Source organism: Trichomycterus rosablanca, chromosome 21 (assembly GCF_030014385.1).
Source record: "Trichomycterus rosablanca isolate fTriRos1 chromosome 21, fTriRos1.hap1, whole genome shotgun sequence".
NCBI lineage: Eukaryota > Metazoa > Chordata > Actinopteri > Siluriformes > Trichomycteridae > Trichomycterus > Trichomycterus rosablanca.
This window is the reverse complement of record NC_086008.1, coordinates 11,228,568-11,252,285: the sequence shown is the minus strand read 5'-3', so window position 1 is coordinate 11,252,285 and position 23,718 is coordinate 11,228,568. Positions and strand designations below refer to the sequence as shown.

Genomic DNA, 23,718 nt, shown 5'->3' with positions numbered 1-23,718 from the left:
GTGTCCTTTGTTTTCTTACTCACTTTAGGACAGACTAAAATTCAGATCAGCTGTTATTACAACATCTTGGTATTAATTTCCCCCTTTAAAGGACCAGATGTTCTCATTATCTGCTGGACACAATGATAGGTGATTAAAACGGTACCTCGTGAGGGCCGCTCTCGCACTAGAGTACTTGAAAACGATGATTCGGTCTACCTGAAAAAACTCCACGGTGGGTCTTTGTGTAGTTGGGCTGCGTGAATGGAAGTGCTCAAGGGAAAGAAAAGACCCACTCTGGATGTTTGTTTTGGAATCTCTTAGTGAACCAAGGACTGTGAGAAAAAGGACTGACCCGATGTTCCAGGCACTCAGGCCTACCTTAATCCAGGGCTGGACACTAAAATGCTTTTCAGTGTGCATTTTAATTATTCTCTTACTTTTATTCACAATTCATGTACTTGACCTGCAGGAAAATGACGGCATGCTTGAAAGTGCTTCATTCTGCTCGTCATAAGCTACACATATTTATTTTTATTATATTTCCATGTTATGTAGTGGAAGAAGGTTAGAGTCCCTTTTACTTTTCAGCTATTACCAGTCAATCAATATTCATTTCTAATTTTTATACACTGATCAGCCATCACATTAAAACTACCTCCTTGGTTCTACACTTACTGTCCATTTTATTACCTCCACTTACCATATAGGAGCACTTTGTAGTTCTACAATTACTGACTGTAGTCCATCTGTTTCTCTACATACTTTTTTAACCTGCTTTCACTCTGTTCTTCAATAGTCAGGACCACTACAGGGCCACCACAGAGCAGGTATTATTTAGGTGGTGGATCATTCTCAGCACTGCAGTGACACTGACATGGTGGTGGTGTGTTAGTGTGTGTTGTGCTGGTATGAGTGGATCAGACACAGCAGCGCTGCTGGAGTTTTAAAATAACCTGCTCTGTAGTGGTAGTCCTGTGAGAGTCCTGACCATTAACGAACAGCATGAAAGGGGGCTAACAAAGCATGCAGAGAAATAGATAGACTACAGTCAGTAATTGTAGAACTACAAAGTGCTTCTATATGGTAAGTGGAGCTGATAAAATGGACAGTGAGTGTAGAAACAAGGAGGTGGTTTTAATGTTATGGCTGATCAGTGTATATATAGATCTACATTCAAAATCAATTGTAATAACACACAGAACAGACAAATGACACTTTCCCATAACATTCATTTATTAAAACACAAACTAAACAAAAGTAATAAATAAAACATCAATGTTTAAAACACAATTAAGACGAACAAAGCCATTTCGGCTTCTGTGGATTGTATGAAGTGTCCCAGCTAGAACTTGATAGTGAAAAGATACGAAGAAAAAAAAAAAAAGAATTTAATACATTTTACAAATGATTAGTCACATTTCTTGTGAAATCTAAATGGGCCAATTCCGAACCCAAAGACTATAGGTTATTTTTGGCATTAGGATTTGAAGTGTTGAATTTGGGATAAAAAAGGTATTAGTTTAATAATTAGCTTTGCTTTTCTTTTTGTCACATTTTAACTGGTTGTTTGAAATGTTGGAGGCCAAAAGCTGATAGAAACCTGGTCGTCAGTAGTTTTCTTTGTTTAAATAGTACAGAGCTTCACATCATTGGTTTGATGTATGGTATGAATGTTCAGCCAAGACTTAAATAAATGCTATTTTTTTTCTTTATTTAATACTGAGGCTTGAAAACATTAAACGGAACTGATTAAACAGAAAAACCAACAGAACTTAGGGGTGTAACGATACACCTATAAATATTCAATTAAGATTTTTTTCCCCCATTACAGTCCATGCTTTTTGCACAAAACAGATCAGACATCAACACTGCAATGAGGTTTATTGTTCAGGTGGACAGTCATCATCAACAGCCAGTGAACTGGTGTTGGTCTGTATTAATTTACTAGCTAAATGAAGATCATAACTAGGTAGTTCCAGGGTAGTGCAAACCAGCCATACATGCAAAATAAATAAAGCTCTACAATTTCTTAAAAACATAAGAATTGCAGATGCTTTTAAACTGTATAGGTTTAGGATAAAGACAGCAATTAAAAAATATATATAATGGCCGCTCAGGTGGCGCAGCAGTAAAATATGCTAGCACACCAGAGCCGGGATTTCAAATACATCGTATCGAATCTCAGCTGGGTGGCCACGTGAACAACCATTGGCTGTTGTTCAAGGAATGGAATGAGCCGGACCAGGGTTCCTGATGCAATTACAATTTGATGAATAATGCTGATCAAGGTGTGTCTCTCCGTGCACAAGGCTGATTCGCATATGAACTCGCCTCCCGCAGGTAAAAAAAGGCAGTCGGTATTGCTCACGTGTCGGAGGGGACGTGTGTCAGTTGCGAAGCTCCTCATTCAGCAGTGGAGGGTTGTATTGTTAGAGGTGAAGCGTACCGCATGAGGCAAGAACGTCAGCTAATAAGACAGGTCAATATTTTGTTGTGTGAATTATAGCGGAGAACAGTGTGGGTCTGAATGCTAGACCCCTACGATTAGAGGATACAGTAAAGGATTTTGCTGCTGTGAATTGTACCCACTTAACCTGTGGCCCATAAGCCATTAGCTTTATATTTACAGGTTTGTGGGGTGGTCAAGATTGGCTACTATTTTAGGAGTTGGGAATGATTGTTGTAGAGGAAAATGAATCCTAAAATCCTATAAATTATTTTATCACATTTGAAATTTGAGTATCGAAACACCCCTAAGAAAAAAATGTAGCTCAGCTTGAACCAGAAAAGCAAATTCGATAACAAATCTTAGATCACAACAGTGTCTGCAGTTAGGCAGGATTAATACAAACATTTTGTGAACACTCCAAAATCGAGAGTAAAAAATTACGAATTAAGACTTATGTTAACATGTAGAAAAAAAATGTAATCGATATGCAAAATCCCGTATCCATTCTGCTGTGCAAAACTACTGACCCGAGGTGAAATATAAGACGTACCCCCATAGACGCCTTACCGAAACACCCGACCGACCCTCTCTGCGAAGGAGCCGAGTTCTTTTCCCGAGTCACTCGCGAGCCGCAGAGCAGATCCGAGCGTGAATGCTAACACTTCCCAGCAGGCCATATGGTTTCGATCTCCGAGAATGGACACAAGCAGATGTTATACTCGCGACAGATTAGGGTTTACACGCATCCTTGGCACCTTAACAGGAAGCTAAATGAAAATCAATCCCAATACTAGAACTGTGACAGCAAATCAATAGGGGTGACAAAAGGGAACACGAGCGCTCGCACCCGCGGGTTGTGTTTGATCATGCTGGACTCTGGATTCAAAGCGAAACGTTTGGCCAGTAAAATGAATAACAAAAAAAAAGAAAAAAAGGGGGGGGGGGGGGCTTTAGATCGTTTCCAGAGATCGCTCTTTTCTTGTTCAGAATGCCCTTTTTCAGATTTATGCCTGTAAGCAGCAGGGGTCAGCTGCAGCCCGCAGGCACTGATGTCTTTATTTTAACACTCAATGGTGCATTCACACACACTCAGATCCTCTCACATACTGATAAATAAGTTCAGTCTTCTAGAGTTAAACACTCTTCATACAAGGTGGATTAAGCACCTGCCTGTCAGTAAAGACAAAAACAAAACCCCCCGTTTTTAATTAGGACACAGCCTTCCTGTCCTCAGAGTTCGTACAGTGCTTCCTTTAATGCACATCAAAGCTGTGGTCACACCAGAACATTGTCAGCCAAATTTGCAAGGGCGTATAACGTTGAGAGAGAGTTGTGCCGCCTCAGCCCATCAGTTCGAAAAGACTGAGGCTAACTGTGTTAGTTTAGTAGGCGAAAACCTCGGTGACATAATCGCCATAATCGCTGTCCAAGTAGTGTGTCTAAATAACCTGCCTTATGAGTTCGACGTCTTATTAGAATCCTCTCTACTTAGGCAGCTGCCTAGCTGGCGAGGGCATATAACGTTATCATTTGTAAAAACCTGACACTAAGGGTTTGTCCGAAAACCTAGTGAGCTCTTTACGTACGCATTTTACGTCATCCTACGCTCTCCCTAGAAGGAGGCTGTCTAAATTCTTAAATGCCTTAAAATGCTGCCTATGGAGGTGCCTTATTTCGAAGCTATAATCTGACTGAATAATCATGGAGAATCCGATACTTCCTTAGCAGTGAAGGCAATCCCAGCATTCAGTGTGCGGACGAATGCGGAGCAACGACAGGAGTTCCTTTCAAATGTAAATAAACTCTCATTGACCCCCCCCCCAATTTTCTCCCCTAACCTAGTCATGTCCAATTACCCTGATTGCATCCTCCACCGATTCAACCCTCCACCGCTGACTGAGGACGCTTCTCAACTGACACACGCCCCCTCCGACACATGCTCAGTACAGACCTTTTCACCTGCACGAGTCGATTTCATATATACCGGTTAGCACCGTGTATGGAGAGCCACACCCTGATCAGCATCATTCCTCAGCTCTGTGCAGGCGGCATCAATCAGCCAGCAGGGGTCGTAGCTTGCCTAACCCTATGAACAACAGCCGATCGTCGTTCATGCGGCCGCCCAGCCCAGCCCAGCCGGATTCGATACGATGTATTCGAAAACCCAACTCTGGTGTGCTAGCGTATTTTACCGCTGCACCACCTGAGCGGCATTGATTTTTAGTTTGTATATAGGAGTACAAGTTTTATTTATTTGCACATTCAGGCATGTCAGGGACAGTTTATCCATTTTCGGTACACTGAGAGAGATGTTAGCTGGCATGCTATCGAGTTGTGCTGCCTCAGCCCATCGGCTGAGTAGGCGAAAACCCCAGTGACATAATCGCCATAATCGCTGTCTAAGTAGTGTGTCTAAATAACCTGCCTTATGAGTTCGATGTCTTATTAGAATCCTCTCTACTTAGGCAGCTGCCTAGGTGAAAGTAGGCAGTAAGGCAGCTCACTAGGTTTTCTAACAGACTAGTGGTCCAAAGCATATCCTGAAAACAATAGGCACTAACCTTTCTAACACACGATCAACCTTTGGCTCACACCTAGGGACAAGATGAACCTAACCACATGTTCAGAACCACTGCCAAATACAGAGGTGGTATCAGAGAATTGAAAAACTGTGACAGGCCTAATTCAGAGCTAACTGCTAATTGAACACCATGAAAGATTAAATTTCATCTACAATATTTAATTGCTGGCATGACCACGCTTATTTAGCAAGACAGAGTGAACTGCCAAGTTTCTGGTGTGACCACGACTTGGCGCTTAGGAGTAACATTTTCAGTATCCGTCAAAATGAGTGTGTGTTCACTGATGGATCCCATAGACGTGTTGTGTGTTTTTATGTCCCTGTCGTGTGTAGTACATGGATTGAGACTCATATTTTCCAGACATGTATGTAAAACACAGGACCCACAAGACACCACGCGGTATTTTGACGGATACCAAGAACATTCCACTAAGGCTGGCCACCCTCCCTACAGCACAGACCAGTTTACACTTCAGATTCGGTGGTAAAATGGCATGTAAATCACAATTAAAATATCTTTTTGCATATCATCCGTTACCCATTTGAACCACTAAAATACAGTGTATCGATAATTCTCAGCAATGCCCGACTTTAAAATTCTCCCAGTGTGCTGTGTATGCCATGCAGTGAAGTCAGCATACACGCTCCATCCATTCACTATTCTGACATTTACACACATCCCAACATCGTTAGTCATTATTACTATTATGTAATTGTTTGACCTTTGAAAATTCTCCTTTTAAAAAAGTAGGAAGCCCGAGAGAGAAACTCTGATATGATCGGGATGGAGTTTATGAGCTGTTGGTCATGCAGTCCTTTCTGCTGTAGCCCTGGCCCTCGATGTGGCCCCCGAATCTTCCCCCCTTCTGCACCTCTGCTACGCGGCCATCAGGTACTGATGGTAAAAGAGGCCGAAGAGAGAGGTGGAGAACAAGCAGGCGGAGATCCACCAGGTGAGGAAAGATAGGAGGCCTCGAAAAAGCAAGGGCGTGAAAACAGTCCTCAGTCCACCTAAAGCCACAGAAAGCTGGACCACCGTTTGGGTAGCTGGGGCTTCCGCTTGGCCTGCGGTTTCAGGCTGAAAGTCCTCATTTACAATACAAGGTAAGCTGTCTTCAGGGTAAATGCCCCAGGAATGTCCACCTGAGAGGAAACAACGAGAACAAAGATGCTGTAAGTTGCTGTAACTTTTGTAAATGCAGCAATATGTTTCTCTGATGGGCCAGTGATAGCTCAGTGGTTAAGGTACTGGACTAGTAAACAGCAGGTTGCCGGTTCAAGCCCTGCCACCACCAAGTTGCCACTGTTGGGTCCCTGAGCAAGGCCCTTAACCCTCAGTTGCTCATTGTGTAAGTCGCTTTGGATAAAAGCGTCTGCTAAATGCTGAAAATGTAAATGTAAATGTTTAGGACTGTAAAACCATTTTAATCGTGCTCATAATTTTTAATTCAAATGTCAAATTTATTTGTTTATTTATTTGGTTATTTATTATTTACAAATTAAAATTATTATTAATTTAATAATTATTATTATAATTAAATTAAATAAAATTAAATATTATTATCAGTATTTTATTAGAAATAATAAAAAAAATTAATAAATAATTTATTTTAATATTTCTAATAAAATAATAATATTTAATTTATTTTAATTTAATCTATTTCTGGGAAAAAAAATATGATTTCTTTTATATATTTTGATTACAATAGTAATTTTTAAAGTTGTTTATTTTCTTCACCATTTTTTAATGGAAACAAAGAAAAAAAATTCTAATGAATCATAAAATTTTATTTTTTTAATACTTTTTAAATTTAAATTTAATTAAAATTATCCATATTTCCCCTTTTCTCCCAACCTAGTCATATCAATTACCCAGTAGTATCTCCTCTACTGTTGCAGACCTCTATCCTCTATCCTAACACATGCCCCCTCCGACATGTGTGCAGTTGCCTACCGCTTCTTTTCACCTGCACAATGCGGGTTCACACAGAGATCAATCACCATGTACGAAAAATCACGCACTGATCTCCATTATTCCCTGCCTCTGCACTGACGGCATCAACCAGCCAGCATTGATGAGGAATCCCTTCGGCCCTCCCACCCGGCAGACGTTAGCCAATTGTCTTAGCCAGACATTAGACAGTCATGACTAAACTGGACAATTGCAGACATGAGATTCGATCTAATGAGCTCTCGTGTTTTTATCGCTGTGCTATCTGTGCAAATTATATGCAATTTTTAACGCCCATGCTACTGAGCACACAGTGGAATGATAGCTTCCTGTTTACTTAAATGCATACTACATATAGGGTATGATGTTTCACGCATATATTTTTACGTAACTCATCAGTAGTCAAAGAATTTTAGCTAATTATGAGTGACAATACAATGTTACTATGAGTAAATTAAAAAACAAACATGATGAATAATTGTCATTTTTAACTTTCTTAGTGGTTTACAAGCACAGTTTACATTGGGTGTTAATGTTTAATAAGTCTATAACAACTTCAAACACTAAATTACAGATATATATTCAAATATATTTCAATATTTACTGGTTAAATTATTAATAATTAATAACTTTATTTGAAATAAAAGAAAGAAAATGTGGACATGACTGTTTATACTGAAGTTTATACTGTTTATACTTTTTTTTACACTGCTTAAGATCAAACATGCATCAGATTTTAATACCACAGATATAAAAAGTGGCCCAAATTAGAACTAAGAACATGATTCTGACTTCTTGCACTGTTAAAACTAAGAAATACTTATTCACAGATTTAGTCCATGTGCATTCTGAACGCAGCTTCACACTGCATACGAACATGTGGACTCCACTCACCTAAAGTTTTTAGCAGCAAAGTGGTATGCAGCAGCATCACCAAGGGCGCCACATACTGAAGAGCTATAACACACAGGTAGTAAAAAACACGAGTGACCTGGGCGGGGAAAAAAAGAACACATTTGCAGTTAAAAGCTGATCTGTTCATCAACAAGCATCTGATCTGAGTCTGGTTCCTCTCAAGGTTCTTCCTGTAATTTTAAGGGAGTTTTTCCTTGCCACCGTCACCCTCGGCTTGCTCAACAGGGGTTTTTGGTCTGTTGGTCCTGGATTCTGTAAAGTTGCTTTGAGACAATGTTCACTGTAAAAAGCGCTACACAAATAAATTCGACTTAACTTGATCAAACAGACGTCTGGAGAGGTTTCCCTGCGAACCTAGCTACAACTGACACTGCATGTTGGTTTCTGACCCTTAGGACCAGACTATAGACAAAGGTGCAGAGCTTGGGGGTTCTAGGTCATAGAGATTTGTGGTGATTAAGAATTCTGGGTTGCTGTTGTTCTGCCTCTCTCGTTTGATTACTCAGGTTTGTTGATGCTGACGTCCTGTGAAAGCCCTCATGTGTTACCTGCTCGCTATCCCTTTTAGTTATGCTGTAATAATTAGGAGTGCTGGAGTCTCATGCTACTCTCTTTAACCCAAGGTGGTTCTAACAAAAACCTGTTTACCCACCTGAGGTTAAAGCCTGCAAGTCGAGACTGCCGTGCCAACAATGCAGCTCCTGCTAGATGTCTAACAAAAACCTGTTTACCCACCTGAGGTTAAAGCCTGCAAGTCGAGACTGCCGTGCCAACAATGCAGCTCCTGCTAGATACATTTGCACCGCAAATGTCCAGAACTCACTACAGACTTTATTACAGAGTGGACTGAAAAATGAAGAACTCCAAATAATATTGTGTACATATGATGTTTACATCCTATTCATTAAAAGTATTCTCCAGGCAACCCAAAGAGGATGAAGGTCCCTGCTGAGTCTGGTTCCTCTCAAGGTTTTCTTCCTGAAATTTAAAGAGGTTGTTCCCTACCACTGTCACTCTCAACTTGCTCAACAGAGGTTTTTAGGTCTGACGGTCCTGGATTATGTAAAGTTGTGTTAAGACAATGTGTACTGTAAAAAGCTCTATACAAATAAATTTGACTTGATTTGATAAATTCCGATGGAGACTGTAAGACCAGATGCTTTTGTGCCACAACAGCCATTTCATAAGACTTATTTTGTGGCTTATGGCTTGGCACATCAAACAGACTCTTTTCCTCAGCTCCGTCTTTGGAGTGCTGAAGGTTTTGATCTCGATTGAAGCACCACTGAGCTGAAATAGCAGGAACATTTCGCGAGGCGACAAAGCCACTCAATTCTTTCTGTAACAGCCAACACATTTGCGCCAGTGAACACGACACCTTACTAATGTAGCAATCTTGAGTGGATGGCAGAGATGGGCATCTGGGCACGTTTATACACCTACCTGGGTCTATTCAGGACAGTGAGTCATTGAGAAGTTACCAGCCAGAACATCTGGATGACTCATTCCTTTATATGATACTGGATTGTTTTTAATAGACATTAAACATCGTGATGGGTTAATAAAAAGTACACTTGTTGTCTTGTACTGTTTTCAATTTAATTTAGGAAAAAGGGATTCGGTACTGTCTGTTTTTATTGAAAATTTTCCTTCCGTTTCATCTTTTTTGAAGCTGGCTTTATACATTACTAAAGCTAGCTACACACGATATACAGTATAACTAGAGCCCTACTAAATTCACAGGAAATTGTGCTTAATTTCACTAACCTCGTTTTTCAAAAATCAGATTTCACAGATTTTTAAAGAAAGGTGCCACATTTCATGGAAGTCATTATATTACACTCATAAACTGAATGATAGAATAAATGTAAGCTACTGACTGTAGTCCATCTGTTTCCCATTCATTGTTAGTCCCCTTTCATGCTGATCTTCAATGGTCAGGACTCTCCCAGGACCACTACAGAGCAGGTATTATTTAGGTGGTGGATCATTCTCAGCACTGCAGTGACACTGACATGGTGGTGGTGTGTTAGTGTGTGTTGTGCTGGTATGAGAGGATAAGACACAGCAATGCTGCTGGAGTTTTTAAAACACCTCACTGTCCCTGCTGGGCTGAGAATAGTCCACCAACCAAAGGGCCAGTGATAGCTCAGTAGTTAAGGTACTGGACAGTGGCAGAAGGTTGCCGGTTCACCAAGTTGCCACTGTTGAGTCCCTGAGCAAGGCCCTTAACCCTCAACTGCTCATCGTGTTCCGCTCATTGTGTAAGTCGCTTTGGATAAAAGCGTATGCTAAATGCTGAAAATGTAAATGTAAAAATATCCAGCCAACTGTGACCACTGATGAAGGTCTAGAAGACGACCAACTCAAACAGCAGCAATAGATGAGCGATCGTCTCTGACTTTACATCTACAAGGAGGACCAACTACGTAGGAGTGTCTAATAGAGTGGACAGTGAGTGGACACGGTATTTAAAAACTCCAGCAGCGCTGCTGTGTCTGATCCACTCATACCAGCACAACACACACCAACACATTAACACACCACGTCAGTGTCACTGCAGTGCTGAGAATCATCCACCACCTAAATAATACTAACAAAGCATGCAGAGAAACAGATGGACTGCAATCAGTAATTGCAGAACTTCAAAGTGCTTCTATATGGTAAGTGGAGCTGATAAAATGGACATTGAGTGTAGAAACTCATGGTTGATCAGCGTAAGTATTTAATACATATTTTAAGCATGTAACTATTTATCTATAACGCACCATTTTCTGGAGATCGACCGTGCTGATGCGTCCTGCTTCCTTCTTCATCTGCTCCACACCCTTCTGCGCCAGGTTGAGGTAGGCCTGCAGGTGGTGGCGCATCATGGCCAGCCTCAGCGCACACAGCAGCAGAATGACCCACAGTCGTAGTGTATCATAAGTTTTCTCAGTCATTCTGTTGGAAAAAAGGGAAGTTCTTGATATGTTCAATATAATCTGTACTCTGAAAAGTATGAAATCCATTAATGTACTGGAAATGTCGAGGTCTCGGATCTGGCATTTTTATATTATACTACTTTACTAAGGACTTGATGTTTCAATTGAAAATAATTAAACCATTTATAACTGTTAGACTTTCTTAGAATTTTATGCAATGTATTCTAACCAGCTCATAAAATCTGATGATAGTAAACATGCATGTAAATAAAAATGGTAAAATAGCTGCTTTTATTTACTTTACCAGAATAAATGCACATCCTTTTGTGAGTTTTATCATACTGGTAAAGTGTGTCCACAGAATACATATTAAAGAAGGAAAACATGGTAGATAACCTAGTGGTTAAGGTACTGGACTAGTAATCAAAAGGTTGTTGGTTCAAGCCCCATCACTGCCAGGTTGCCACTGTTGGGCCCTTGAGCATGGCCCTTAACCCTCAATTGCTTAGATAATATACTGTCACAATACTGTAAGTCCCTTTGAATAAAAGCATCTGCTAAATGCCAAAAATGTAAATAAAATAAGAGTAAATTACACTAGTCCACTACTGCTGGGATCCAGGGTTCAAATCCCCAGATGTGTTGTCGGCCAGTTGGAAGATAGTTGAGGCCCGGCGAAGGATTGTCCTGTCTAGGGTATATTACTGCACTGTGTCCAGTGATTCAGAGTCAACCACATCACTGACCAGGATAAAGTGGTATTAAAAACATAAAAATAATGTGCTCAAGGACCCGACACTGGCTGCATAGCAGAGCCTGGATTTGAACTGACAACCTACCTACTAGGCTACATGCCTGCTGCATAGTAAATGTGTAGTAAAATACTCGAAGTTTGTGTCCCACATGGCACACTCTTGCCAAAAAGTACATACATGTGCACAGGCAGTGCTGTTGATGGAGCAGGGGTGCAAAAGTGAGCAATGGGACGAAGCTTAAATATCAAAGAGGCACATAATCATCCAAGATTTCTCTTTAAACTAATAAATGTAGACCAATTTTCTAAATTCACTCTATCTGTGTTGATATGTGGGATCTGTTGCCTATGTCTAATAGACGAGGTGCTGTCTAGTAGAAATGATAGAGCTATACTCATGCATACAAGTAACCCCCCCCCCCCTGCACAATTGTCTTTTGTTTCTATGAGGTTGGAATGTGAACCACTGCACAGATGTTTTGATCTTCAAAGCATTACTAAAGTTGTAGCAATTTTTTTCAAGTGAAAATGAACTTACAAAGGCACACTTTCTTTCTCCAGTGTGGGATTCATGATGTAATCCTTGGTTATGGGCTTCACCCACAACAGTATCATTATTAAAGGGGCCAAGAAGTTGATATGAAGCAAAGTCCTGAAGGATAAGCAGAAAGAACGGAATCATTAGACACACATCATGAACAAGTTCCATATCACTGACTACCTTTAGTGCTCTGAAGTAGGGCTGGGCGATACATCGAGATTTTATAAAATATCGATATATTTTCATACGCGATATAAGACAAGACAATATCGTCTATATCGATATAGATGTTGCGTTCCAGTTAGATCCGACAGTTCGTCTTTCTCTTCTCCCAGTTTGTCTCTGCACATGTTCACCTGCCCCGCCCCTCTCCCTCACTGAACACAACTCGCCCCTCCCCACCGCCTTTCTGCCCTCAGAACACATTTCTGTAAGTAAAACTCCCATGATAGCATGGAGACGGTTGAGGAGCTGGTTAGTAAAAATAATAATAATGGCTCAATTATTTGGAGATGGTCCGGATTCAAAGTATCAGATGAGCAGCAGAATAATGTATTCTGTACAAAATGCCGAAAACAAGTCCAGACAAAAGGTTCCAGCTCCGTGTACCTTTGGTCATTCGTTTTTCACTTCAAATCCCAAAGTTGAAAAACAAGAAAACGTATTTGCTCTATCTGTAAAAATCAAACATTATGGGGAGTGATTTCTGTACAAACTTTTTCTTAGAAAAGTTTTTTTTTTTTTTTTTTTTTTTTTTTTTTTTTTTAAGGAAAAATATTTCCTGTGTGAAGCTTCCCCAGCATGGATATTAATAAAAGTGCCTGTAAAAATGTTGGTATTTGGAACATGTAGCTTTGTCTCAGAAGTGTCTTGTTGTTATTACCTTATGGGATGAAAACATATCGAGATATATATCGTATATCACCATTCAGCTAAAATATATCGAGATATAATTTTTGATCCATATCGCCCAGCCCTACTCTGAAGTATGTTAAATAGGATATTTATCAATGGTAAGATTTTGTGAACATACTGTTTAGTAAATAGTGTTTGATTTGAGACTCAGTTTGATTTTCGGATGTTAAAAACATCTTAATTTTTCCTATAAAACCTTCAGAGCCCTACTTGTTCTTTGGATCTAGATTTGAATGACTCTGTAGACTGTTTGTTCACTCACACTTCAATTGGTCTTTTTGGCTTTTCTGCATTACCATTAATAATAATAATAAAAATAATAATAATGATAATACCCCATCTATAATTGGTCATGTACTCTCCTTTAATCACAAAATTACAGTGGCAAGTGAGAGAATGGCTAAACCATCCACAACAAGGATATGTTAGAAATGATTTGGACAACAATATAACTGGACTGAAGTGGGAGCAGATCAGGAGTTCGTCACAGTGAATGAGACTAGCTAGGGGTTGTGGAAAGCTCCTGACTGCTTTCATGACACCCTACTGGCTGAAATGGACACCAGGTTTATCTGTAATAATACTCAAATAAGACTAGATGTAGTAGATGAGGTGTTTGCGTCTTGGTACCATCTCATCTGTGGGTGAAATGTGTACGTGTGCCTGGCTGTCCACATCTTGTCAGACCAATTGACCTTCTTCCATTGCTTCGATTTCTGATCACCAATCTTTAAATTATCTGCAATTTGAGCCACAGTAGCCCTTTTGTTGGTCCATATCAGACACTATAGCCTTCATGTGGCATCATTGTCTCGCCATGGCTGCCTGTGTCTGAGTGCTTCACAGCACTCAAAAAAAAAACAACCTTAAATAAACACTCATCCAGATTGCATACAAATGACTATGACACTGAACAGGCCTTTGGGCAAGTCTCTGAATGTCCTTAAGTGACCCAGCCATCTAGAATCAATGGTTTAAAACAAGTGACCCATATTTTGTCCATGATTTCTACCACGACCCAGGCATCAGAAGCAATGCATCAAAACGAAACACAAAACAAAATATACTTAGTTAATGAAATTGGTGGCAATCTGGTTCCACTGTGGTTTACAAGGTGTAACGTAAAGCACCATTTATCCACACAGTTTGCATTATATTACAACTGTTTTAAAAAATGAATTGCAATGGTACTTACTGTGTGATTTTGCCAGTGTTCAGCGTAAGGGCATCGAGATGCATCTGGGCCAATCGCAGACCAGGGAAGGTAAGAAAAGCTCCAATCAAAGAGCAGAGCAGAGCCAAGACCAACTTAAAGGTTAGTTTGGATATAGGTCCCCTAAAAAGCAGAAAGCCTGTTTACAGCAGGGTTCAACACAGATGGTTTAATCTTTATACATACACATACTTAATACTAGTATTATTACTGACTGAGACTCCAGGCCTTGGCTCTCCAGAAACCGCACAGCGCTTTCAGAAAAATTTGCGAAACCTGCAAACAATAAAATTAAAAGCAACTTTGATTAGAAAAATGCCAAAAAATGGAATTATTTTGTTATACAATCACTGAGATTTGCAGAAAAATATACATAGAACTTTTATGGAAATAAGATTCGGTTCTGTAGCAGGCCATGGTCCGACAAGGTGTGTTTAGAAAGACGTTTATAAGTGGTTTTAGTTTTGAAAATGCATTTAATCACAATATCAGTAAATACGCAGTTAATACCAATATCACTAAAATTTGACAATTCTTTAAACCCGTGTAATACTATTTTTTTATTTGAATTTTAATGCCATATTTAACACGTGTCATTTTATTGCAATAGATATATATTGGGTGTGTTCGAAAAGCTAGTGTGCTGTCTACATAGGCAGCATTTTACATCATCCTGTGCGCGCTCCCGAGAAGGAGGCTGTTCGAAATCCTAGATGCCTTAAAATCCACACTTCTGAGGCATCTTATTATTTCAATGTTATTTTGGCTCAAGAACGAGTGAGCATCGAACGCTGCCTTAGTGATCAAGACAATCCCAGCATTCATGGCTGACGGGGCGGAGAAACGAATGGAGTTATTTTCAAACGTAAATAAAATATTACTGATTTTTAACTTGTATAAACTTGTACCGAGTGTTTTTATTTGCAAGTTCGGGCTTGTCAGGAAATGTAACCGTTATCGGTACATGAAGGGAGATGTTATTGACATTAGCGTGCTATGCTACCTCAGTTTATTGGTTTTAATGGCGAGATGCTAAATGCTAAACCCGATGGAATCGCTATCTAAGTAGTGCGTTCGAATAACCTGCCTTTTAAGTCACTAACTTATTAGAATCCTCTCTACTAAGTCAGCTGCCTATGTAGACAGTAAGACAGCAAAACAGCTCCCTAGGTTTTCGAACACACCCATTATGTTCCTGTCTGCTTATTTTATCTTGTCTTTATATACAGTATACATATTTTTCCCCTCTTTTTCTTTGACCAATACAACCCTCCACTGCTGACTGAGGAGCTTCGCAACTAACACACGCCCCCTCCGACACGCGAGCAGTATCGACTGCATCTTTTCACCTGCACGAGGCGAGTTTATATACGGATCAGCCTTGTGCATGGAGCGCAACACCCTGATCGCATTATTCCTCGCCATCAATCGGCCAGCAGAGGTCCTAACTGCACCAGTTATGGGGAACCCTGGTCCGGCTTCCCACCCGTGAACAACAGCCAATCGTTGTTCATGTAGCTGCCCAGTCCAGCCAGGTTTATCAAAATCCCAGCTTTGGTGTGCTAGCGTATTTTACCGCTGCGCCACCTGAGCACCTCTTGTCTTTATACATTTTATATTTACATTTTTATTTTCAGGGCTGTGAGGTAGGTTACAATTGTTTTTGTGTTGACTGGTATAAGAATTTCTTTTAAGGTTTCAGACCTGTGTAGTTGTTGTCTTTCCTTGGTGTATTTGGGGCATTCTATCAGGATGTGCTTTATCATAATAGCTGTTTGGCAACTTTAATTTTAACTGTAATTTTAACTGTAATTTCATTTTATTAGGATTTTACCATCACGTTTTGGTTACATTCATGACAGAAACGATAGTTACTCATTACACAAGATTCATCAGTTCACAAGTTTAATGTCAAACAATTTTGTGTCTCCAATTAACCTGACAGCATGTCTTTGGACTGTGGGAGGAAACCGGGCGCAGACGTGGGAAGAACATGCAAACTCCACACAGTAAGGACTCCACTTGGGAATCGAATCCAGGCCCTTCTTGCTGTGAGGCAACACTGCTACTCACTAAGCCACTGTGCCGCCCTTACCGTTATAATAAGTGTGTGCATTTCATCAAATCAAATACCTCTATGTAGCCATCAATTAGTTTAAACAGTACTTCCAAACTCATGTCTTGGAAGTCTATGGCAGGCAGTGTCATGTTATAGGTAGTGGTACTGATTCGACTTTGTTCTACTGATACAAAAGAAAAAGAGATCTGATGCTTTACTTTTGTTCGGAAAAAAAACCCTTGGTATTATGAATGTTTTTGACATCCCTAAAGTGTGTGGATGACTTTAAGATGTATCGGACAGCCCAAAAAAAACATTATGAGGCCTAATACCAAAGCACATGATAACAGTAGGTTAAAAGTGAAATAGTCATACCCGTTTCAAGTCCAAACTCAAGGTAGTTCTCAGTGACGATGAGGATGGCCATTGCTTTGACGAAGAAGAAGAAGCCAAAGGTGATGCAGAGAGATCGCTCACCACCTTCCTCTAGCTTGAAGTAGTGAGCCATGAGGGAGAACAGAATCTTACTGAAGGAAACAAGGTTAAGGAATACATGACAAGTATTTGGACGCCACTTTTACTCAGTTTGGTGTGGACAAACTTGGCTAACTGGAGAAGAAACCAACATCAGTTCTGCCTAAAAGTTTTGGGATGATTCGGAAAGGTGACACAAGCACGCGTCATTACCATTTCAAATTCCTGAGCTTATAGTCTTGTTCACTATTCTAATGAATGCCTTCCTTTGAGTTGAAAACAGTATGGGTGGCAGAAGAAGGTGAATCAGCTAGTTACCAATAGCATAGACATGTTACATCTGATGTGATGTTCTCATGTCCACAAACATTTGTCATTGTACTTTGGCCCTGCAAACTATTTATTCAAAACACTTAAACAGGCAATGTGCTTCCATTTAAGATCAGAACTCCAAAATCCAGGACACAATCTGCACTCGGAGCTTTGCTGTGATAACCAGGCTGGTTTCTAAGCTCTGACCGGTGCTTACAGTCGGTTTGTGGGTCTGTTTGGAGACCCAGCTGTGCAATGATATGTTATCATCCAGTGTGACATCCCACTGAGATCCATTCCAATCTACTGCTTCAGTAAGTAAGTGTTAACTGATTCAAGGTAATTCCCACTGAATGCTACAAATCCAAAACTCTATTTGAGGCTCAAAACATTTAAAAATAAATTAATAAAGGCTCAAAAGGATCAACAGCTCCCCAAGAAAAGGAAAAGCTTTTGATTTAGGTCTGGGGCTCAAAGTTTAAGGAATCCATCTAGTGTAATATGTCTATTATTTTGGATAAGGTAGATATGACATCTCTCATTATCCCAACTGAACAATGGTTAGCTAGTAGGATACTGAAACAACAGCAAAGATTAAAAAAAAAGGAGAAAGAGGGAAAAATGAAAACCTGTACAAAAAAAGCATATTACCTCAATCAAGATTTGCCTTTTTTTCAAGTCAATCAAAACAAGTACTGAAAAGATGGAAATAGAAAATAAAATGCTTAAAAAATGTTGAATAAACATATAAAAGAAGGTAAACAAAGAATAAATAAATAATAATAAATATATTTTTTAAATAGATAAAAGATCAAAAATTAAAATCTAAATAAAAAATAAAGAATAAGGTTTTCTATATGTTTATTGAACAAGAATGTTGAATAAACATATAAAAAGCGGGGGGAAAAAATTAACAAATATTTTTTTAAATAAATAAAAGATAAAAAAATTAAATAAAAAAATAAAAACAAGGTTTATTATATGTTTATTCTTTTTGAATAAACATAAGAGTAAACAAAAAATTTATAAACAAATTTTTTTAATAAAATAGATATTTTTTAAATATTACAAGAATGTTGAATATGCATAAGAAGGTAAATAAATAAATCAAAATAAATAAATAAATAAAAGATAATAAACAGTTCTTTTTTATTTATATTTTTAATTTATTTTTATGTTTATTCAACAAAAATGTTGAGTAAACATATAAAAAGAGAGTAAACAAAGAATAAATACAATAAATAAATAAAACAAAATTAAATAATTATTATCAAGATAAATAAATAAATTAAAAATATAAATAAAAATAAAGAACGAGGAAAAACGAAAGAAAATGTAAAAACAAACTGTTATATTGGAGAATTGGTTATTATTGGAGAATGAAAAAGGAATAAAGGAATAAAAGAAAAACATGAAGGAGAGAATTAATGGTGAACAGAAGAAATAGAAAAAAGAACATGACAGAAAACAGTGAGGAATAACAATCGAAACAGAAAATCAGACAAACGTGAGGAGAAAGTGCAAAGAAGGTCACTGAGAAGTGACAGCTGGAAAAACATTCCATCCATGCATTTCTATGAGAAAATATCTCCGGAAACTCTGGATTAAATCACAAACATTTACTGTATGTACGGTAAACAGATGAGTTTACATCAAAAGTCAAATTCGGGAAAAAAGTCCACGACGATCAGATGTGCCTTCTTATAAAGTCTGCATTCCCAAATCTAGCACAGATGATTACACCGTCCCTGGGTCAATCATGTGCTTTCATGGTTCCAAATCAGGGACGACTGCAAAAGGCCATCTACGAAAAACGTCTGAGTGACCATCACTTTGACAAGGCCATTTCTCTGCTAGAATTCTTTCCGAGGTTGTCCAGAAAAAAATGGCTCCTTCCTAACCACGTCCTTCCATTTGCACTCACACAGGCCTATCATCATCCTCATCATCTTCATCATGCCATCAGGCAGCCGGCCTCTTTCCCTATTTCTTTTTCCCAGGCAAATCAGTCTGGTTGGCCATGAAAATTGGGTGTCCAATTTTCAATAGAAGGCCGTGAGTGGGTGAGGGGCGAATGCATATAGCCAGAAGAGATTGATCATTGTGGACCGGGCTGAGGTTAATGCGCGTGATTTAGCAGCCTGAAGAAGGAAAGTAGCACGGAACGAGCAACAGGTGGAGGCCTGAATTTCTACTTAGAAGGAACATGTTTTAAGGCTTTACTGGAGTGATCGTTTAGCCTGAATACATCGTAGTTCCTAAGTATTCGGACGGAGACTTTATTTTAGCCCTGTACTTCAGTGCAATCGGTTTAAAGTGGAGCCGTGACAGATTGCAGTCACGTCTACGGAATTTAGCAAACACTTTCCTCTAAATACGGGGCAAAGAAATTGAGGGTTAGGCAGCTTGCTCAGAAGACCAACTGTGGCAACTTGGAAAAGGTGGGGATTGAACCAGCAACCTTCTGATTACCATGCCAGTACTTTTTTTTGGTATTTTGTTTATGCATTTTCTCCCGACTTTTAGCACGTCCAATTGCTCCATTGCATCACGCTTCCTCTCCACTAATGCCGATCCCCGCTCTGATTTGAGGAGAACGAAGCTAACCGACACATGGGCAGCAGCCGTACGCATCTTTTTATCTGCACTAGGCGAGTGCTTATGCAGATCAGCCCTGTGTACGGAGAGACACACCCTGATCAACGCACTCCTTGAATTTTGTGCTCGATTTTATGCAAAAAGCATCGATCAACTACGTAGGCGGCAACTACGTTCCTCGTCCTACGTTTGTCGCCATTGTTGCTTTCTTTAGTGCATTCACGTAAGAAGCATTTGCGCTTGGGTCTCACCGTGACCTTCTGTGCAAATAGCCCATCTGATCAGCGATTGGCTCGAGCGGTAAAACATCACCAAAGTTCCATGACACGAACATCCATTTGTGTGAAATAACCATCAAATCCACTCTAAAATACAATACATGTATCTGTGTTTAGCTGTATTTACTTCACATGTGGTGTTTATACAGCTCGGGGTTAAGCTTAACGGGAAAAAAAAACAAAAAACGTGGCTGAACTAAAAGTACGACATAACAACACTAAATTTCACTCTGTTATTACTGGTTATAAGTGCTCTGTGTTGCTGAAATCGGTCGTTGTTTTAGTACAACAAGCCACGTTACGCTTTATTTTTCACATTAAGCGTTTTTTGTCACTTTTACCAAGTCATATCACACATTATACAACAGGTAGCTCCGACCTTACAATCTGATTGGTTGAGAAGCGTTCTAACTGTGCTGATATTTGTGATAACAGCACGGTCTTTTCACACCACAACCGTATTACTCCGCTGACGCGTTGCCAGTAACGACAAGCTTCATGCACACAAACGCGCACGCAGGCGACACAGCCTTTTTTTCCCGATCGCGTTTTAAATCCGTTATCTGATATACGATCTAGCGCACTGTGTAGGGAACATAACCGATTGTCTAATATATTGTCTAGTGCACTATGTAGTGAACATGAATGCATTATCTGATATACGATCTAGCGCACTGTGTAGGGAACATAACCGATTGTCTAATATATTGTCTAGTGCACTATGTAGTGAACATGAATGCATTATCTGATATACGATCTAGCGCACTGTGTAGGGAACATAACCGATTGTCTAATATATTGTCTAGTGCACTATGTAGTGAACATGAATGCATTATCTGATATACGATCTAGCGCACTGTGTAGGGAACATAACCGATTGTCTAATATATTGTCTAGTGCACTATGTAGTGAACATGAATGCATTATCTGATATACGATCTAGCGCACTGTGTAGGGAACATAAATCAATTGTCTAATATATTGTCTAGTGCACTATGTAGTGAACATGAATGCGTTATCTGATACACAATCTAGTGCACTATGTAGGGAACATTAATGTATTTGTAACGCGAACAGTTAGCTTAATAGCCCAGTTAGCAGCTCCTAAGAGTTCTGTTATCACCCATATCCTTTGGTGTGTGCAAGATGTTTTTTGTTTCTTTTTTTTCCTCTTCGGAGGTTCTTGACTTTTTCTTCTTGTTGTTCTTACCTCCCTGAAATGAGTTTTTGCAGCTTGGGATGTCTGCTTTGTAGTGTTAAACTTTATATTCGTTGTGGAACTACTTTTTGACGGAAGGTATTGTCAATATTAAAGCATATTTATTATGAAATTCAGGACTTCTTTGATTTATTTTCTTTCTTTATTTTGTAAAAACTGTTGTATAAAAGCAACAGAACACTTGAGGTCGTGTGTTATCGCGAATAACATCACGGCTGTGATGATCTGCGACCGAATCACAGCCGTGATGTTATTCGCGATAACACACTCCCTCTCGTGTTCTATTGCTTAAGTTGATCTCATTTGAAGTGCTTTATAATTATTAGCGTCAAACCGGCTCTAAATTTAGTCAGGTGAACTTTAAAAGATGGAAACGCAGCATCAAGCTCCATACAAAACAACACCACAGCGGTTTTGCAGCTTGTCATGTGAAAGCACCCAAACCTCTACACATTAACACGTCCACAGATGACGTCACGGTTCGCGCTGAAAAACCAAGTGTTCTGTGGTGCCAAATTAGCACACTAGTTCGCTGTCTGGAACCTCTTTTTTTGGTGGAAACACATGGAACCGGTTCTAAATCTAATTCGCGAACCGGAACCGTTCCGTGTCGGTGGAAAAGGGGTATAAGTGACGTGTTATGTTTTGATGGGAAAATATTTTATGTTTTTTGTACTCGGTTATTTATTGACTGATGATAATCAGATATCTGAATCCCTAAAAACGTGGTACAGCAGTTGCACAATTAACAAAGCGTCCATGCAAAAATGATGCAAAGCAATGACTGCCCTCAAAATGTTTGACGTTTTTCATATTTACATTTACATTTACATTTTCAGCATTTAGCAGACGCTTTTATCCAAAGCGACTTACACAGTGAGCAGAACACGATGAGCAATTGAGGGTTAAGGGCCTTGCTCAGGGACCCAACAGTGGCAACTTGGTGGTGGCGGGGCTTGAACCGGCAACCTTCTGTTTACTAGTCCAGTACCTTAACCACTGAGCTATCACTGGCTCATATGAAGACTATTAAATAGTACTATATCATTAGTCAGTATGAAGGACCATTCAGATGCTACATTTAGCCATAACCTTATAACAGACCGTTTTAAAGGATACATGACAAAGGCGAGCACCAGCAGACTCCACACCACACTGATGTTCATTTCTCCGTCAGGCTCAGCTACACAAAAGTACAGCTCTGTGATGAGGTACACCACTGTCGCAGACACTGTGAAGTCCACCAGCCACTGAAACTCTGGGAAGTAGTGCAAAGCTAGAAGAAAAGAACCAGCAATGAGAAAAAAATAATAATAAAAGCTTGTAATAACATCAAACAGATGAAAGTGTATATACCTAGTGTGTCCACTTCTGCAATACATTTTGTTTCTAGCTGGAGGTCAATATCCTTGGGAACCGTTAATGGCTTGTTGTCTATGTGCCCGTTGTATTTTCTAAAACACACAAGGTAAGTAAATACAGTTACACAACATTACAAGGTTTGGTATCGTTCAGCAAACAAGTTGTGATAAAAATAATACAAGCTCTCAGCAAATCAAGCCACCTGAGCGCTCAATACCTCTTTGAAATTAAAGTATGTTGTATAATGTTATTAATTTCGAAACTGTTCCTTTCACACACAAGAACTCTGTTCTGTTCAATAAACTTCAGTTATTACTATTCGATAAATGGCTAAAAATCTGTTCAGAAGTGGTGCTTTGGTGTTAAAAAGTCAGAATAATAAAAAAAAAAAAAACTGCAATCTCAGCTGCATAGGCTAATATTTGCTGTTTGGAAAAGTCCCTTTCAAAGCACAGATAAAGCGCAAGGCAAATATGAAATGCCCGACGCTTGCTTTCATTGCCCAAATGACAACATACAGATAAGCGTAGCTTGGCCCTGGACTTGTTACCAAGGGGAACTAAACCATCCAGTGTTTGCACTTTTTACTGAGGATAAGAGTCTGTCTTGGTTTTAAAAAGGAGCTAAATATACATAAAACCAAAATCAAACCAAGTTTCCAAACTTGGAAGTTTGTGTTATGCCAAGTTCACACTACACAAAAGTATTCATTAAATTCAGGTGTTCCAATCACTTCCATGGCCACAGGTGTATAAAACCAAGCACCTGAATTCCAGCGTGGTACCGTGATAGGAAATCGTGGTAATCGTGAAATTTCCTCACTACTAAATATTCCACAGTCGACTGTCAGTGGTATTATGATGATAGCTGGGATTTATTGCCACGTCAGCACGATTACGTCAGTGGTATTATAACAAAGTGGAAGCAATTGGGAATGACAGAAACTCAGCCACGAAGAGGTAGGCCAGTTAAAATGACAGAGCGGGGTCGGCGGATGCAGAGGCGCATAGTGCGCAGAGGTCGCCAACTTTCTGCAGAGTCAATCGGTACAGACCTCCAAACTTCATGTGGCCTTCAGTAGAGAGCTTCATAGGATGGGTTTCCATGGCCGAGCAGCTGCATCCAAGCCTTACATCACCAAGCGCAATGCAAAGCGTCGGATGCAGTGGTATAAAGCACGCCGCCGCTGGA

General features: G+C 39.5%; 1 protein-coding gene across 1 annotated transcript in view; it reads right to left on the bottom strand.

The window, feature by feature from the left end:
• Nucleotides 1-1,191: 1,191 nt before the first annotated feature.
• The window catches only part of tmem161b (transmembrane protein 161B), a 37,500-nt gene continuing 14,973 nt past the window's right edge, over nt 1,192-23,718 (bottom strand). The window contains exons 4-12 of the mRNA XM_063017995.1: nt 22,522-22,619; nt 22,285-22,441; nt 16,660-16,811; nt 14,441-14,501; nt 14,208-14,348; nt 12,095-12,208; nt 10,647-10,821; nt 7,858-7,954; nt 1,192-6,155 (exon numbers count right to left, since the gene is read on the bottom strand). Coding sequence (XP_062874065.1) covers nt 5,890-6,155; nt 7,858-7,954; nt 10,647-10,821; nt 12,095-12,208; nt 14,208-14,348; nt 14,441-14,501; nt 16,660-16,811; nt 22,285-22,441; nt 22,522-22,619 — 1,261 coding nt within the window. The 3' untranslated portion in view covers nt 1,192-5,889. The remainder of the gene's footprint in view (nt 6,156-7,857; nt 7,955-10,646; nt 10,822-12,094; nt 12,209-14,207; nt 14,349-14,440; nt 14,502-16,659; nt 16,812-22,284; nt 22,442-22,521; nt 22,620-23,718) is intronic.